Genomic DNA, 17,429 nt, shown 5'->3' with positions numbered 1-17,429 from the left:
ATACCGTATCGTATAACGCTCTGTCCGCGGTAATGTGAAGAGGAAAGTGGCGCTCCGCGTTTTCCCACACCACAGAAACATACGGAGCGGAGGTGTTCACCCACACCTGGCTTGTCCGCGCTAGCCTAGGGGCAACACCCCGGAGTGGAAGCCTCCCGCAGACACGCTCGCCATCTCCTGCATATCCAGAAATTCTGGCTCGTCCTGCTCCGTCCCGGACTCCTCTTCCTCTTCATCCTCGTCTTCATCCTCTCACCGCGGCAAAATATAGCTGACAACAGTCTCTGCCTGTGCAGGCTGCGCTTTCCTTTGCGCCAACATTTTGAAAGTGTGCCGTACACACACTCCCTTAGCCGTGCGTTTTACGACAAACGTCATTTCCGCAACAGGAGATGCGCTACCATAGATACAGATGGACAGGCTTCACACAATGATTAGGTATGCGCCGCACGCAAACGTCATCCGCCATATTGGAAAAATGATTCACGCTTGTAAACAAAAAAAAACAAGTCTTTGGATGCACTCAACGTCTCTCTTAAAAAGTCTATCTTGGACAGTTCTCAGTTGATTTCCATGAAATATAGCATATTTAAAAACTCAACTTTTCGCTCAGTTGATGAAACGAGACATACCATAACATGGTGTGCAGTGCTCCGGGGTTAGATGGAGAACGCACACACAGTTTTACTCTTATAACGAACGTTATTAGAACACCAGCGCACAGGAAAATAATGCTGTTAGTCCGAGAACCCCCGAAAGGAAGGGGGCACACTAGCACCCTCAAATTCATGGTCACACGGGTCGTTACAATATTGTAATTCCCAAGGGTCTGGGGTTTATTAAGGTGCTAATCAATAAGATGGACTGCTGTCTCTTCCACAACCAGTGAAATGATGATGAACCGTTTTAAAAACCAGTCTAACAGACCATGAGTGCAATTCCAACTTTCACACAGCTCCTCTCACAGTCTCCCCTCGCTCCCACACTTCTTACATCACACGCATTCTCTCAACCACACCTTAAGCTAAAGAACAGTTTATTTAATTTGCACATTTTTTTTAATTTATTGCACTTTTAAGTAGTCACTGTGAATGACTATGTGTGTCTGTATTAATCAATTTATTTATTGTTATTTTATGTTTAGTGTAGATGAGTTTGTTGTGTGGGTGCATGTTTTTTTAATTCTGCATATGTATTTTATCATTCACCTATTCCACTAAAATGTTAATAGGGGAGACGTGTTGTGAAAAGGGAAACACCCAAAAACAGTAGGTAAGGTGTACGGTAACACCCTGGGAACAGGCCAGGGGACTGCCCCTCTTGAGCGGTGAATGTTACTAGGTAAGTTCCTTTTAATTATTTATTGTTTTAAGCCTTGGGGTGTTTTTAGTCTTTTAAATGTTTTGTCATGCGGTTTTCATATTAGCTGGTGTTATAGATTTTTAATGGTTTTATTTTAGATTTTATTATTGGCATGGCAGTTACAGGATTCATTTATTTATTGAATAAAGATTTTAATCATCAGAAATGATGAATGGAGAAATTTTTACTTGTCAAGTTGGACAGTGTGTGGAACTAGACACCCTTGGTGGGCTGGTGATCCATTCTGATCCAAAAGAAAGAAAAAATTAACATAAAGAACAGAATAAAATACAACTGTAACAACAACTTATTTACAATTAAATAAATAATACCTCAAGGTATTACAATATCATTTAGATAAAAACTGAAACCATGCCAGGAAGTTCACTGATGTACTGGTACCTAGGCACTGTGCTATGGTATAGGCTATTTTCGGTACTTAAATAATTTTGGAATGTTGAGTTCTCTCTCTGTGTCTTTTCAAACATGAAAAAGTTTAAGCTATATTTTGCATGAACTGCTGCGCCTCAGTCTGTGAAAAGATTCCACATGGTGCCATATCTAACCTACCTTGTTTCCCATATCAAGAGCTTCCTATGTATAATTAACAGTAATCTCATCATCCAACATTCACAGTGTCTATTAATGTACAACTGAGACTTTCCTAGGATTTGGACTTTATACAAGATACTATAATCTCAGCATTCTGTTATTATAGGCTTATATATCAGATGCTATCTGGCTGCCAAATAAACTTAAAAGTTTGCTGTTTGATAAAATTCCATCATTTTGTCAAATGTAATTTTTAGTAAAAAAAATTGTATTTAATTTAACTGAATGGAGGATGTTTCCAGGTCTATAAAGAAGTTGACTTTCTAGTATAAAATGTTTTTTTTAGTAATATTACTAGTGTCATAATAAAGTGCCTATTCATGAAGTATTAGCTGCAAAATTCTGTGGTTTAATCTGTCATTACCTCCCATGGATTCAACTATCACTGCTATGCGAATGATACCCAGCTATTCCTCTCCTTTCTACCTGAAGCATCAGAAATTTCCTTGTGCCTGTCAGACATCTCTATCTCTACCTAGATGTCTGATCGCCACCTATAACTCAACCTCTCCAAAACAGAGATCCTTCACCTCCCAGCTGGCCTGTCTTCCTGTCACCATCTCTTAGTCGAACTGGACAACTCACAGATTTTGCCTACCTCCTCAGCTAAGAGTCTGGGAGTGATGATTGACTCAAGTCTTTCTTTCTCTCAGCACGTCAAAGCCACAACCCAGTCCTGCAGATACATCATGCATAACATCTACAGGATCTGTCTCTGTCCAACAACAGACACTGCACAACTACTTGTCCAGGTCATGGTGACATCCCACCTGGACTACTGCAACTCTCTCCTGTCTGGCCTTTCGGCTTCTGCCATCATACCTCTACAGCTGATACAGAACGCTGCTGCCCAATTTGTCTGATCTGCAAAAGTGTTCCCATGTATCTTCCCTCTTTGACTCTCCATTGTCTTACATTTACATTTATTCATTTAGCAGATGCCTTTCTCCAAAGCAACATACATCTCGTAGAAAATACAATGTGTGCATCACATTAGCAGAAAGAGACATTTAGATGCAGATGTGATTCTTAATTGCAGTCAGTTTGTTTCTTTCCATATGAACATTGGTATGATGAACATTGGTTCATCATACACGTAGCTGCATAAAACTTTCAGAATATCGACGATTCCTGATCACCTTCCTACTAATTTTTTTTTAAATACATTTACATACATTACAGGAGTAGCTGTGTAAAGGTTTATCTGGGCATGATCTTAAAGTTGGGGGGCGCGGTGGCGCAGTGGGTTGGACTGGGTCCTGCTCTCTGGTGGGTCTGGGGTTCGAGTCCTGCTTGGGGTGCCTTGTGATGGACTGGTGTCCTGTCCTGGGTGTGTCCCCTTCCCCTCTGGCCTTACGCCCTGTGTTGCTGGGTAGGCTCCTGTGACCCTGTATGGGACAAGCGGTTCTGAAAATGTGTGTGTGTGTGTGATCTTAAAGTTATAGTGCATGAACATTTACACCTTACATGAAGCTAAGAGATCATGGGCAAAGTGAGTCTGGAAGAGGTGAGTTTTCAGACCTTTTTTAAATTGGATCAGCAGTTCTCAGTGAGAGAGGGAGGTCATTCCACCACAACTGAACCAGAACCGAGAACCTTCATGCTTTACCTTTCGTGTATGGGACCGAAAAGTGGGCAGATGTGGAAGAGCGTAGCAGTCTGGTTGGGGTGTAACGGATGATCAGGTCTTGTAGATATCTGGGAGCAGTTCTATTGATGCTTTTGTAGGTTATAACCAGGGTCTTAAATTTGATCCGGGCAGCTATAGGAAGCCAGTGCAGAGAGACAAGTAGAGGAGATGCATGGGAACGCTTTGGCAAGCCAGACACATCTCGGGCAGCAGCATTCTATATTCTTCCTATAGCTGCTGGCGGACTGGCATCCCATCTGGGGTGCGTACCTTCCCCTTCAGCTTTGCACCCCTGTTTTCCCAAACAAAAAAATATAACTGAATAATTAGTTTCTACCAGTGAGCAATTAAAGTAAAGGTCACATTTTCTGGATATAAAAATCACTCTGTGCCTATGTATCAGACTGTGAACCCACTGTAAAAATTAAGATTAAAGAGCATACTACAGAAGTAAGAGGTAAAGAGATTGAAATGCATAAAAGGTGCAAAAAAAATCAAAGTGCTTAGATGTCCCAATGAGCACTATCGGATCTATTATCAGGAAGTGGAAAGTGTATCACACCACCCAGTTGCTGTGTAAAGAAGTCAAAACTTAGCACCCAAGCAAGACGTAGACTGATAAGGGAACCAACAAAGACGCCACTCACCACTTCCAAGGAACTGTGGAAGTCAGTTGCTGAAACTGGGGTATGTGTGGATGAATCCGTAATATCAAGAGCTCTCCATAACATTGTCTTATTTTGAGAGGGTGGCAAGAAGGAAAACCATTACTGTATATCCATGAAAAGGTACATCTAGAGTTTGCCACAATGCATGAGAGGGACCAACCTAGGATGTGGGAAAAAGCGTTGGAGTCAGATGAAACCAAGACAGAGCTTTACTTACAAAATTCAAAGCCCTATGTATGGCACAAACCTAACAGTGCCTATGCCTCAAAAAACACCATCTCTACAGTAAAGTATGGCGGTGACAGTAAAATGCTTGGGAGACGGTTCACCTTCCATTTGAACTGAATACTTATCCAAGCGCCATTTTTTCTGTTATTATTATTATTATTATTATTATTATTACTATTACTATTATTATTAATGCTTTGACAAATTATTTACTTCAGCTTTGAAAATAAACTGTTAAAACACTTAGATTTACAATAAAAGTACTTGTTGGAAGAATATGTGTATGTATCTTGAAATCCAGAGAATGATGCTTACCCTCATTGTCACGCCCTCCACCACAGTAACGAGCAACACCCGCAGCTGAACAGGGTCCAGGCACATAAAAGGACAGCCTGGACTGCAGGAAGTTGCGGAACCTTGTTCAACCTTGCTAATCGCTTGCGTTACTCACTCTTGAGTCCTGCTCCTTGCCCTGCTCCTCGCCTAGGTCTTCCTGGTTTGTCACGACTCCTTGCCCTTTTCCTGGACCACGCCTCTCGGGTTAGACTTTCGGATTCCGTTCACAGATCGGTGACCATTCTGCCTGTGTTCCTGATCATGTCTACCGGATCACCCCACGAACATGTTTCCTGCACTCCACGCTTGGGTCTGACGCATCCGCGCCAGAGGAACACCGTGGCAGAAGGTTCTGCCTGCACTACAGACCCAGCGGAGCTGAATCAGCTGCAGGCACAGCTACACGCCTGTGAAGCACGCATGGGACAGTTAGAACAGACTCTCCACTACCTCGTCTCTTCTTACAACAACGTGGTAAAAGCACTGTGCACTTCAGGCGTACTTGCGCCGCCTGCATCGGCTCACGCAGCGGCTCCGAGCACACTTCACCACGCCGCCACTGCGTCTTCACCACCACCTGAATATGATCTTCGGCTGTTGCCACCTATAAGGTATGATGGCCCGCCGTCCAAGTGTGCGGGATTTGTGATGCAGTGCAAGCTAGTTATTTCAAGTCAGCCCCATGTCTATCAGACAGACCTGAGCCGTGTAATGTATCTGGTTTCCCTTTTGACTGGGCGGGCACTGGATTGAGCCACTGGCGCCTGGGGGCGCTGTTCCCAGTTTTCCTATGAAGATTTCAAAGCCCACTTCCAGGCAGTATTTGGGCTTCCCCACGCGGACCAGGCTGCCACCGAATGCCTTTTTAATCTAGAACAAGGCGACCGCCCTGCTGCAGAGTATGCGCTTGAGTTCTGATCCAGGCCGAGCGCAGCGGCTTGGACACTAATGCCCAGCTGGCCTGTTTTCGGCACCAGATACCTACCCTCCGCTGTGCTACTCGACTATGGGTAAGTGCCCTGGACGGGCAACCCCTGGGACCAGGCTTCGTGGACACTCAAACAATACCCCTTTGGCTGGAGGTAGGGGCTTGTCATAAAGAAAAGGCATAGTTTTACCTGATCACTGCTCCTGAGACCCCTGTAATCCTTGGTTTTCCACGGTTATCCAAACATGACCCAGTTTTTATGTGGAGCACAGGCGAACTGGTTTCGTGGAGACCCCGTTGTGAGAGGTCATGTCTGCAGCTCCCCTACCGGGCCACGACCGTGGAGAGTGCTGTTTGTCCTCCTCCAGTGGAAATACCCCCCGAATATCAAGATCTGGCCGAAGTCTTTAGCAAGAAACAGGCAGCTGTGCTCCCATCACACCGGCCTTGGGATTGCTCCATAGACCTCCTCCTGGGAGCACCGCCTCCCTGGGGTAGGGTCTGTCCGCTCTCCCTACCTGAACAACAGGCCATGTAACAGTATATCATGGAAGCCCTCGCAGCGGGGATCATCCACCGGTCCACCTCACCTGCTGCCGCAGGGTTCTTCTTCGTAGAAAAGGACGGGGGCCTACGTCCCTGCATAGACTATCGTGGCCTGAACCGTGTCACAGTAAGGTACCCTCATCTTTTGCCTCTCATCACCACCACTCTAGAACAGGTACACCGTGCTCAATAGTACACCAAATTGGACCTGCGAAGGGCGTACAATCTGATACAGAGCCGCAAGGGGAATGAGTGGAAGATTGCCTTTAGCACCTCCCTCTGCCATTATGAATATCTGGTCATGCCTTTTGGTCTTGCTAATGCACCCAGTGTTTTCCAGGCTTTTGTTAATCATGTCCTTGGGGACCTCATCAATCATGTCGTTCTAGTCTACCTGGATGACATCCTGCTCTGTTCTTCGTCGCTGAAAGAACATGTGGCCTTAATCCGACGGGTCCTACGGCAGTTATTGCAGAATCGTCTCTTTGTGAAAGGGGAAAAGTGCCAGTGCCACCAGAAGCAGATCTCGTTCTTGGGCTTCATCCTAAGTAGGGAGGGACTAGCTATGGACCCTAACAAGGTAAGGGCAATCCTCCAATGGCCACGACCTACCACAGTAAAGGCACTCCAGCGTTTCCTGGGCTTTGCGAACTTTTACCGCCGGTTTATCCGGGGTTTCGGTACTCTCGCCGCTCCTTTGATGAGTCTAACCTCCTCCAAGAGAACCCGATTGCCTTGGACAGAGGAAGCGCAACGTGCCTTCGATGCCTTAAAGGAGAGGTTCACCACTGCACCCATCCTCCACCACCCAGACCCCGAGGCCCCGTTCGTGGTGGAGGTAGAGACCTCTGAAACAGGGATAGGGGCCATATTGTCCCGACACCAGGGGGAACCGCCTAAACTGTACCCTTGTGCCTTCTTCTGAAGGAAGTTGTCGCGGGCGGAAAGAAACTACGACTTTAGGAATCGAGAACTACCCGCCAGCAGGGCTCCTAGAGCCCCTACCTGTACCAAATCGCCCTTGGTCCCATATCGCCCTAGACTTCCTGGTGGACCTTCCGGCATCTGATGGTAAGACCGTTATCATGACCATTGTGGATTGTTTCTCTAAAGCTTTCCATTTGGTGCCCCTACCCAAGCTCCCGACTGCCCTTGAAACTGCTGAGCTTTTATTTCACCATTTGTTTTGACTTTTTGGACTGCCAGAAAACATAGCGTCAGACCGGGGACCCCAGTTCACCTTGTGTCTGTGGAAAGCCTTCTGGCAGAAGCTCGGAGTATCCATCAACTTAACGTCGGGGTACCATCTGCAGGCAAACGGACAAGTAGAGAGACTCCAGCAAGATATCAGCCAGTTCCTGCGCTGCTACTGCATGGAGCAACCCTGGCAGTGGGTAAGATATTTGCCTTGGGCCGAATACACGCATAACACCTGCCGCATGGATCCACTGGCTGCTCTCCTTTCCAGCACGTTCTAGGTTATCAGCCCCCATTATTTCCATGGCATCCGGCCTCCAGCGACATGCCAGCAGTGGACGCCTGGTACCAGAAAAGTGCCACCGTCTGGCGGACTGTCCAGTGACACCTCCAGCACAGTCAGACCCTGACCAAGCGACAAGCCGATCGTCGTAGGTGTCCGCTCTCCTTCGTGCCTGGGCAGAGGGTCTGGCTGTTCACAAGAGGTCTCTGGGGAACTTACTTTTCCAAGAAGCTAAGCCCTCGGTACATCGGGCCATACAAGGTCCTCCGCCGGGTGATTCCGGTCTCTTATCATCTACAGTTGCCACCGCACCTTAGGATCCACCCGACATTCCACGTATTCTTCCTTTGGGCCTGCGCCACTTCCTTACATCAGCTGCCTCTGGACTCACCGCCTCCACTGCCCTTGTCAGATGAGGACAGCATAGGATAGGATTTAGAATAGGATTTAGGACAGGATAGGATAGGATAGTATAGGATTTTTTTTTTTAAAAAATTAATTATCTGTTGCAATTTTACATTTAGTTTTTTTTCATGTAATGTAACTCTTATCTGTTTAATTTATATTCAGTTTTAGGGAAATACATGGATGTGTAAGAATATCACTACATAAAATCTAAATAGTGATATCACATTAGAAAACAAATTAATATGTCGTATTTTTATGATCACCCCATTCATTGAGTATTTTATTGTGAATGTTTTCATGGGTGAAATTTTTATGAGCCATAAGGTATTTATTTTCTTTATTGATTGTATTGGAAAACGTCTTTTTACTTAGGGGGTGTGGTGGTGCGGTGGCGCGGTGGCGCAGCGGGCTTGGCTGGGTCCCGCTCTCTGGCAGCTCTGGGGTTTGAGCCCTGCTTGGGGTGCCTTGCAACAGGCTGGCGTCCTCTCCTGGGTGTTTCCCCTCCCCCTCCAGCCCTGTGTTGCCGGGTTAGGCTCCGGTTCGCCGTGACCCCTCCTGGGATGAGTGGCTTCAGACTGTGTGTGTGTGTGTGTGTCTGTGTGTGTGTGTGTGTGTGTGTGTGTGTGTGTGTGTGTGTGTTTCTCTTTCTTTTTACTTACAATCAAATAAGGAAAAACACTGAGGGGGAGCTATATCCAAGATTAATTTCAACATACAGAACAGTGGGCCTTCTTTAACTGAAGCTTTAATAATTGATCATAGCTGCTTGCTTTGCCCTTCCTGGATCGGGGCCTTGGTGTAGCAGAAGGGCTTGCGTGATCTAGGGATCTCTAGAGCTATGTCGTCGGGAGCATTATGCTCCTGGTAGGGTCTCCCAAGGCGAACAGGTCTGGAGTAAAGATCCAGACTAACACGATCCAAAAACCTCCATGAAAAAAGTAAACAAGAGAACGTTTACCCTGCCCGGAGTAGGATCACTGGGACCTACCCCTGGAGCCAGGCCTGGGGGTAGTGTTCCTAGGCGAGCGCCTGGTGGCCAGGTAGCCCACGTAGGCTGGCCGGGCTCAGCCTGAAAAGGCATCGTGAGGGGGCCATGTGGGCCCACCACCTGCAAGGTCCAGCATGGGGGTCCGGTGCTATGTATACCTGGCGGCAGGAAGGGGTGGGGTGGCGCATGGCATCACGGCCCCTCGCGATGAAAACTGGCTCTTGGTACGTGGAATGCCACCTCACTTGAGGGGAAGGAGCCAGAACTGGTGCGGGAGGTTGAGAAATACCAACTAGATATAGTTGGGCTCACCTCCACTCACAGTGTTGGCTCTGGAACCAAACTCTTCGATAAGGGGTTGTCCCTCTCCTGCTCAGGAGTTGCATGAGGTGAGAGGCGCCGGGTGGGTGTGGGGATACTCACAAGCCCCCGGCTGGCTGCCATACAGTTGGAGCTTGCCCCGGTGGACGAGAGGGTCGCCTCAATGCGACTTAGGGTCGCAGAGAGGAAAACTTTGACTGTTGTGTGTATTCATGCACCAAACAGCAGTTCAGAGTATTCGGCCTTCTTGGAGAAGGTGGGAGGGGTTCTGGACAGGGCCCCACCTACAGACTCCATAGTCCTGCTGGGGGACTTCAACGCTCACGTTGGCAATGACTGGGAAATCTGGCGGGGGGTGACTGGGAAGAACGGCCTGCCCGATCTGAACCCGAATGGTGAAATGTTACTGGACTTCTGTGCTAGTCATAGTTTGTCCATAACAAACACCATGTTCGAACGCAAGGATGCTCATAAGTGTACTTGGTACCAGAGCTCCTTGGGCCAAAGCTCAATGATCGACTTTGTAGTCGTTTCTTCTGACTTGAGGCCACATGTTCTGGACACTCGGGTGAAGAGAGTTGCTGAGGTGTCGACTGATCACCATCTGGTGGTGAGTTGGACCAGATGGCAGGGAAAACTGATGGACAGACTCGGTAGGCCCAGACGTTTAATGAGGGTGTGCTGGGAACGACTGTCAGAGGATCTTGTCCGGAATGATTTTAATTCACACCTCCAGGAGAGCTTCTCCCATGTCCCGGAGGAGGTAGGGGACAAAACCTCCATTGTGGAAGCAGCCAGGCACAGCTGTGGCCAAAAGCTTGTTGGTGCCAGCCAGGGCAACAATCCAAGAACCCGCTGGTGGACACCGGTGGTGAGGGAGGCCGCCAAGCTGAAGAAGGAGGCCTTTAGGGCCTGGTTGGCTCTGGGGACTCCTGACTCAGCAGACAGGTACCGGCAGGCGAAAAAGGCAGCAGCGGCTGCGGTTGCAGAAGCAAAATTCCGGGCATGGGAGGAGTTTGGAGAGGCCATGGAAAACGACTATCGGTCGGCTTCAAGGAGGTTCTGGAGAACCATCCGGCAGCTCAGAAGGGGTCGGAGAAGTTTCGCTCAGGCTGTGTTTAGCAGGAGTGGAGAAACTCTGACCTCTGATGAGGACATTATTGGGAGGTGGAAGGAGCACTTCGAAGAACTCTTAAACCCGAGTGATATGCCTCCCTTACAGGAGTTAGGGCCAGAGGCTTTCGGGCTGTCAGAGTCCATTTCCCTGGTGGAAGTCACTGAGGTAGTTGGTAAGCTCCACAGTGGCAAAGCGCCGGGGGTGGATGAGATCCGCCCGGATATGCTTAAGGCCCTGGATGTTGCAGGGCTGTCATGGTTGACACGCCTCTGCAATGTTGCATGGACCTCGGGGACAGTGCCCTTGGATTGGCAAACTGAGGTGGTGGTCCCTATCTTTAAGAAAGGGGACCGGAGAGTGTGTGCTAACTATCGGGGCATCACACTTCTCAGCCTCCCTGGGAAAGTCTATGCTGGTGTGCTGGAGAGGAGGTTCTGGCCGATAGTTGAACTTCAGATTGAAGAGGAACAATGCGGATTCCGCCGTGGAACAGTGGACCAGCTTTTTACCCTCTCACAGATCATTGAAGGGGCATGGGAATTTGCTAATCCAGTCTACATGTGTTTTGTGGACTTGGAGAAGGCCTATGACCATGTTCCCCAGAAAATTCTGTGGGAGGTGCTTCGGGAGTATGGGGTACCGGGGCCACTACTGCGGGCCATTCGGTCCTTGTACATACGGAGCAAAAGCTGTGTCCGCATACTCGGCATTAAGTCAGGCTTGTTCAGTGTGGGTGTTGGACTCTACCAAGGTTGTGCCTTGTCTCCATTCCTGTTTGTGGTTTTCATGGACAGGATATCAAGGCGCAGTCGAGGTCAGGAGGGCATTCTGTGCGGGAGTCGGAAGGTGACGTCTCTGCTTTTTGCAGATGATGCTGTCCTTTTGGCACCGTCACACGGCTGCCTCCAGCACGCACTGGAACGGTTTGCAGCCGAGTGTGAAGCGGTGGGGATGAGGATCAGCACCTCAAAGTCTGAGTCCATGGTTCTCTCACGGAAAAGGATGGTATGCCCCCTCCAGGTAAGGGAAGAGTTTTTGCCCCAGGTGGAGGAGTTCAAGTATCTTAGGGTCTTGTTCACGAGTGAGGGAAGAAGGGAGCGTGAGATTGGCCACAGACTGGGAGCAGCGGCAGCAGGTAATGCGGTCGCTGTATCGGACTGTAGTGGTGAAGGGGGAGCTGAGCCATAAGGCGAAGCTCTCCATTTACCGGTCGATCTACGTCCCTACCCTCACCTATGGTCATCAACTCTGGGTGATGACTGAAAGAATAAGATCGTGGATACAAGCGGCCAAAATTAGTTTTCTCCGCAGGGTGCTGGGACTCACTCTCTGTGACAGGGTGAGGAGTTCGAACATGCAGGAGGAACTGAGAGTAGAGCCGCTCCTCCTTCACGTTGAGAGGAGCCAGTTGAGGTGGTTCAGGCATCTGATAAGGATGCCCCCTGGGCGCCTCCCTTTGGAGGTATACCAGGCACGGCCAACTGGGACGAGGCCCCGAGGTCGGCCCAGGACCCGCTGGAGGGATTATATCTCACAGTTGGCCTGGGAACGGCTGGGGATCCCCCAGGTTGAGCTGGAGGAAGTTGCGAGGGACAGGGGCGGCTGGGCCTCTCTGCTCTCCCTGCTGCCACCGCGACCCTTTTAGGACAAGCGGGACAGAAGATGGATGGATGAATGGATGGATGGTTGCTTTGCTACTTTTAAAAACATAGGCTTAACTAAAGGAGCTGGGTGTCCCAAACACTGATACCATTTAAGAGCTCTCGGACAACCATGCTGAGAAGCTTCTTTTATAAAAACAGAACTCAGTTTTGGTAAACACAGCTGAACAAGTTAAATAAAAACTATTTCATTACTAGAAATTTAATCACAAAAGATTTTAAACTGAAAAAAAAACACCATCACTATAAATACATAAATGTTTTCATCTCTTTAATATGTTTCACATATCAGTATATAGACAAGATCAAGTTTTTGATTTTCCCCGCAGGCATTTTTATTTTTTCCAATCTTGCCACAGATTCTCACACACAATGTTTAATTAAGGCATACTTTAGCAATGGGTTCAAAACGATTATTGTCCTATTGACAGGAAGAACACATTTTTTCTGAAGGAAGAGTAAATAATAACAGCTCTACAAAAGATACAACATGTAACAGAAGTAAAAGAAAATTAAAAAATGACTGCTGTGGTCACTAACTACCTACATGTATTTAAATACAGAGGCAAGCACTATAAAGAGCCTTATTTTGAGTTTGGTACAGTCAGTGTGCCATCATTCATGTTACTTTTACTTTGCTAAATAAAATTAATTTAGAAACAAATGTGTGTCATGCTGAAGTAACTTATGAAAGTCACAGTCAAATTTTAAAAAATCAAAATAATCTGGTTGTATTTCACATTACCAGAGCTGTTTTGTTTTAAGTTAAAGTGTAAAAGAAATGAACAGTACTGGTCCTTTGGTGATGAAAATTATTCCACTGACTCTTGATAAATGCTGCTGGTATCTTCTACATCTGTGGCAAAAAGTAAAGAGAAGTGTATTAATTCATCCCTACACCACACTGTATCAGCACCTCCCACATTTTGTTAACCCAAAACACTTTTACCACAGTAAGAAAAATAAGGTGTAAAAAAGGTGTTATGTATCAACAATCTGATTGGCATTCACATTGAGTATACTCATTATACAAACTGTACTCAGTATTCTAAGACCCTACATGCTGTAAAGCCTCTTTATGGCAATTGACTCTTAGAGGGGCTCAACTTACCATCAGCAGTGCACTTGACTCTCCTACATGTCAGGCTCTAGAATAAAAAGGGATCATGTTTAAACGGCTTCCCATTTGAACCACAAAGGCTTTGCCGTTACTGTATTAACAAACATAGTAACTTGATGCTGTGTTTGAACTAGCTTAGTAAAGGTAGTGGACCAGTTCTCAGGTTTCTGTTAAGAGATTCACAAGACACAGTCTAGACTCTAGGTTCACAGCTGACCTGAAGGGCTGTATTATGTGAAGGTCTTCCTCATATTTAAAACCATTAAAAAACCACAATACTGAGAGAGAAATAACAATTTAGTTAAATCAGAGTATTTATCTCTGTGATCATGATATTATATGTAAAATGAAAACCTCTCTTATCAGGAATGAAGACCTAATCCATCCAATGGGCCTGGGACAGTCAGATAATAACTGCTTTATACTCACCCCAGACATATTCATTGGTCTTCTGCATGTGGGTCACTCTGCATTCAAAAGTTTCATCTTTCTGAGGCTCAAAGGAAACAGACTTGGTGAGGTGGAACTGCCAGCCCTGCTCAAAAGCCAGGTCTGTCTGGTAAGTTTCTTGGATCACATGCCCATTCTTGAGTAAGTCAATTTGGATGTCTGGGGGGTAGAATCCGCTGACATGGCAAATAAGAGTATTGCGCTCCCCATATTTGCCAGGGTAATGGGAGTATACCTGGACTGTGGGGGGGGCTGCAGAATTGGAGAAGACAGGCAAGAGAGAAACATTTGATAGAATTAAAACCCTGTAACTTATTGTAATGCAGTACAAACATACTATAAAAATTTAACAATTTACAACTACCAATCATCCCTATTGCTTTGGATGTCAGAATTTCTTGACAGGCAAAATAGTGTTAATGTTAAATTTTAAAAAATGATATACACAGATGAAAAAAAATCATCCTTCAAATGATTAATCTTCATTATCTTCTTTTGACAATAATAACAGTTACAATAATAGTAGTTGTAGTAGAAAAGTAAAAAACAACCTGAAAGATATCTGTCCATGCAGATTTAAAGTTTTACTTAGAAGACTAACCACAAGTTGATTTAAAATATTTAAATTATTAAATTATGTTTTTATCCAAGTCGACACACAGGACATATGAATACAACCCATATCTATGTGCATTTCAGTGGACCTTGATCAAGGAAGGTGGCACATGAACCAGCCTTCAGATTACATTTATTTGGCAGACACTTCTCCAAAGCAACTTCCAATGAACTCTATGTAGTGTTATCAGCCCACACACCTTGTGCCCATAAGGTGACTTACACTGCTAGATACACTACTTACAATGGGTCACTCCTCCATACATCAGTGGAACACACACACTCTCTCTGTCACTCACACACTATGGGGGAACCTGAACAGCATGTCTTTGGACTGTGGGAGGAAACCAGAGCACCCAGAGACCCAGGCACTGTGAGACAGCAGCGCTACTTGCTGTGCCACCACCATGCCACCTAGATTACATTGCCATCTCCAAAACCACTACCACAATATACACACACACATTTTCTGAACCGCTTGTCTCATACGGGGTCGGGGGGAACCGGAACCTATCCGGCAACTCAGGACGTAAGGCCGGAGGGGACACACCTAGGACGGGACGCCAGTCCGCCGCAAGGCCCCCCAGTGGGACTCGAACCCCAGACCCACCAGAGAGGAGGACCTGGTCCAACCCACTGCGCCACCACGCCCCCTACTACCACAATATCTTTATATTATTTAAAAATATTTTATCTTGATTAATTTTCAATGAAAGCATGGGGACTGACACAGTGTCAGTGTGCTGTATCCATCCCATGGCGATCATGACGGCCTTTTTTTTCTCACGTTGATATGTTGGAATGTGTACAGAAGCTATGCGGAAGTTTCAGTCTGCTCCTGATCACACGAGAACGTAAAAGCAAAAATAATCAAACTACTGCTGGCACATCCATATACTCACACTCATATACCTTTCAACGAAATTTCAAATAAATAATAAAAATTCAGCCCGGTGGCTTTCATTTACTTTCGATTTAATCATGTTATACACGTGAGTAATTTTGTAGTGATATTGATAAGTAATTTCAGAGTAAAACCTAATAACTGTGTACAATATGTTGTGAGTTTTCTTAAATTCAATTTTTAAAAAGCGATTTTATCCAAACAACCTATGCTGCTATCCTTCCGTGTTTTCGTGAAATTTTAATTTCAGTTTCGTTTCGTTTGTTTTCTGACAAAGACGAACAGTTTTTGAGGACCGTGAAACACCGCGCGATGTAAAACATGATTATAACTTCTTCTAACTCGACGGATGTCTGATTATCAAGACAGCTACACCTGTATTATATTACATTTTCATATTTCCAATGATTATTATATAATTTTATTCGTTGGTTCGACACAGATCATGGTCAACGTCGACGACCTCGCGATGCGTAGATTCTTTCTCTGGAAGCGAAAAGAACGTAAAAAAAGGTCCTAGGATGATAGACGGTAGCGAAATGAACTTACACAGCTTGGCTTTCACATCCCACAGCAAGATGCCGAAAATAACGCAGATCAGCCACAGCTTCATGTTTGTCAAAGCAAAGGCAGCAGCCTTGACTTGTAGACAAACCGCTTTTCTCGCGCACAGTTAGACAAAGTGACAGAGTGACGAGTGGAGGAAGTGGCGGCGCGGGGCGAGCTCCTCCTACAACGCGCGCGGCCAATGACGGCGGGATGGCGCGGTTCACAGGCAGGAGTCGCGCCGCCAGGTCAATGGCACCAATAGGAAATCGCACTATGCACTGTACTGTACTCCACTGTACTGCCCCTCACTGTCCTCAACTAGTGTGTCATGCCGTATGATAATCTACTGTGTAATCGTTTAGCCACAATAATTAAATGGACCAGTTGATTCCCCGCAAGTATTGCGACTGGTCAGCAGTTAAATGTTTGCAGTAAGTTTAAGATGATACACTTGTCCAATATCCAGCAGTGTGAATTACAGTGTTAAATAATCAAATACAGTTATTTGCCCATTCATGCAGCTGGCTAAGCTTTGTGAAGTTGGCCACCCTACAAACAACACAAATGAAGAAAACTGTATGATACTTCGGGGGTGCGGTGGTGTGGTGGGTCGGCCCACAGTCCTGCTGTCTGGTGGGTCGGGGGTTCGAGTCCCGCTTGGGGTACCTTGCGATGGACTGGTGTCCTGTCCTAGGTGTGTCCCCTCCCCCTCCGGCCTTATGCCCTGTGTTGCCGGGTAGGCTCCCGTGACCCCGTGTGGGACAAGCGGTTCTGAAAGTGTGTGTGTGTGTGTGTGTGTGTGTGTGTGTGTGTGTGAGAGATACTTTAGTGCTATATTTGTGCCGTTTGGTGCCATAAAAATTAAAATTTCTGCCGTTGCAGTTTTCGAAATACACACACACACATTTTCAGAACCGCTTGTCCCATACGGGGTCACGGAGCCTACCCGGTAACACAGGGCGTAAGGCCGGAGGGGGAGGGGACACACCCAGGATGGGACGCCAGTCCGTCGCAAGGCACCCCAAGCAGGACTCGAACCCCAGACCCACGGGAGAGCAGGACTGCGGTCCAACCCACTGCGCCACCGCACCCTTTTCGAAATATTGACATTTATTTTTTTCAGAAGTGAAATCACTCCAGCGCCCCCCACCCCACACAATGCCGGAGAAACTCAAATTCGGGCTCATTCGTTTCTGCTTCGTTTGTGCCATTGAAACCACTGTTCTATCTCCTTTGTTTCTGGAGATATTTAAGGTTGTTCACATGACACTTGACGTCACTCCAGCCTCCCTACAATGCCGCAGCAACTTGAATTTGGGCTCATGCATTTGCACTAACGAATCATAAGGTTTTCTTCATTTCTGCTGTTTGTAGGGGGGCCAACTTCACAGAGCTAGCAGGCTATTCTTCCTGGATGAGTCTAGGGTGTCCTGGAAGCACACAATATGGCCCAGAAGGGACACCAGTCCAATAACATTGACTCTGAACGCTGGTATGCTACACGGA

At 46.6% G+C, this 17,429-nt stretch overlaps 1 protein-coding gene across 1 annotated transcript; it reads right to left on the bottom strand.

Annotated features, from left to right (window-relative positions):
• Nucleotides 1-12,595: 12,595 nt before the first annotated feature.
• On the bottom strand, nt 12,596-16,081 carry b2m (beta-2-microglobulin). Its single transcript, XM_018755656.1, has 4 exons — nt 15,924-16,081; nt 13,835-14,107; nt 13,397-13,433; nt 12,596-13,141 (listed from the first exon to the last, which is right to left on the bottom strand). The coding sequence occupies exons 1-3, from the start codon at nt 15,985-15,987 to the stop codon at nt 13,420-13,422; spliced, it is 351 nt and encodes a 116-aa protein (XP_018611172.1). The 5' UTR covers nt 15,988-16,081; the 3' UTR covers nt 12,596-13,141; nt 13,397-13,419.
• Nucleotides 16,082-17,429: the final 1,348 nt, after the last annotated feature.

The sequence above is a fragment of the Scleropages formosus genome, chromosome 24, assembly GCF_900964775.1.
Source record: "Scleropages formosus chromosome 24, fSclFor1.1, whole genome shotgun sequence".
Classification (NCBI taxonomy): Eukaryota; Metazoa; Chordata; class Actinopteri; order Osteoglossiformes; family Osteoglossidae; genus Scleropages; species Scleropages formosus.
Note: the sequence above shows the minus strand (reverse complement) of the source record. Positions and strands in the feature narration are given on the sequence as shown.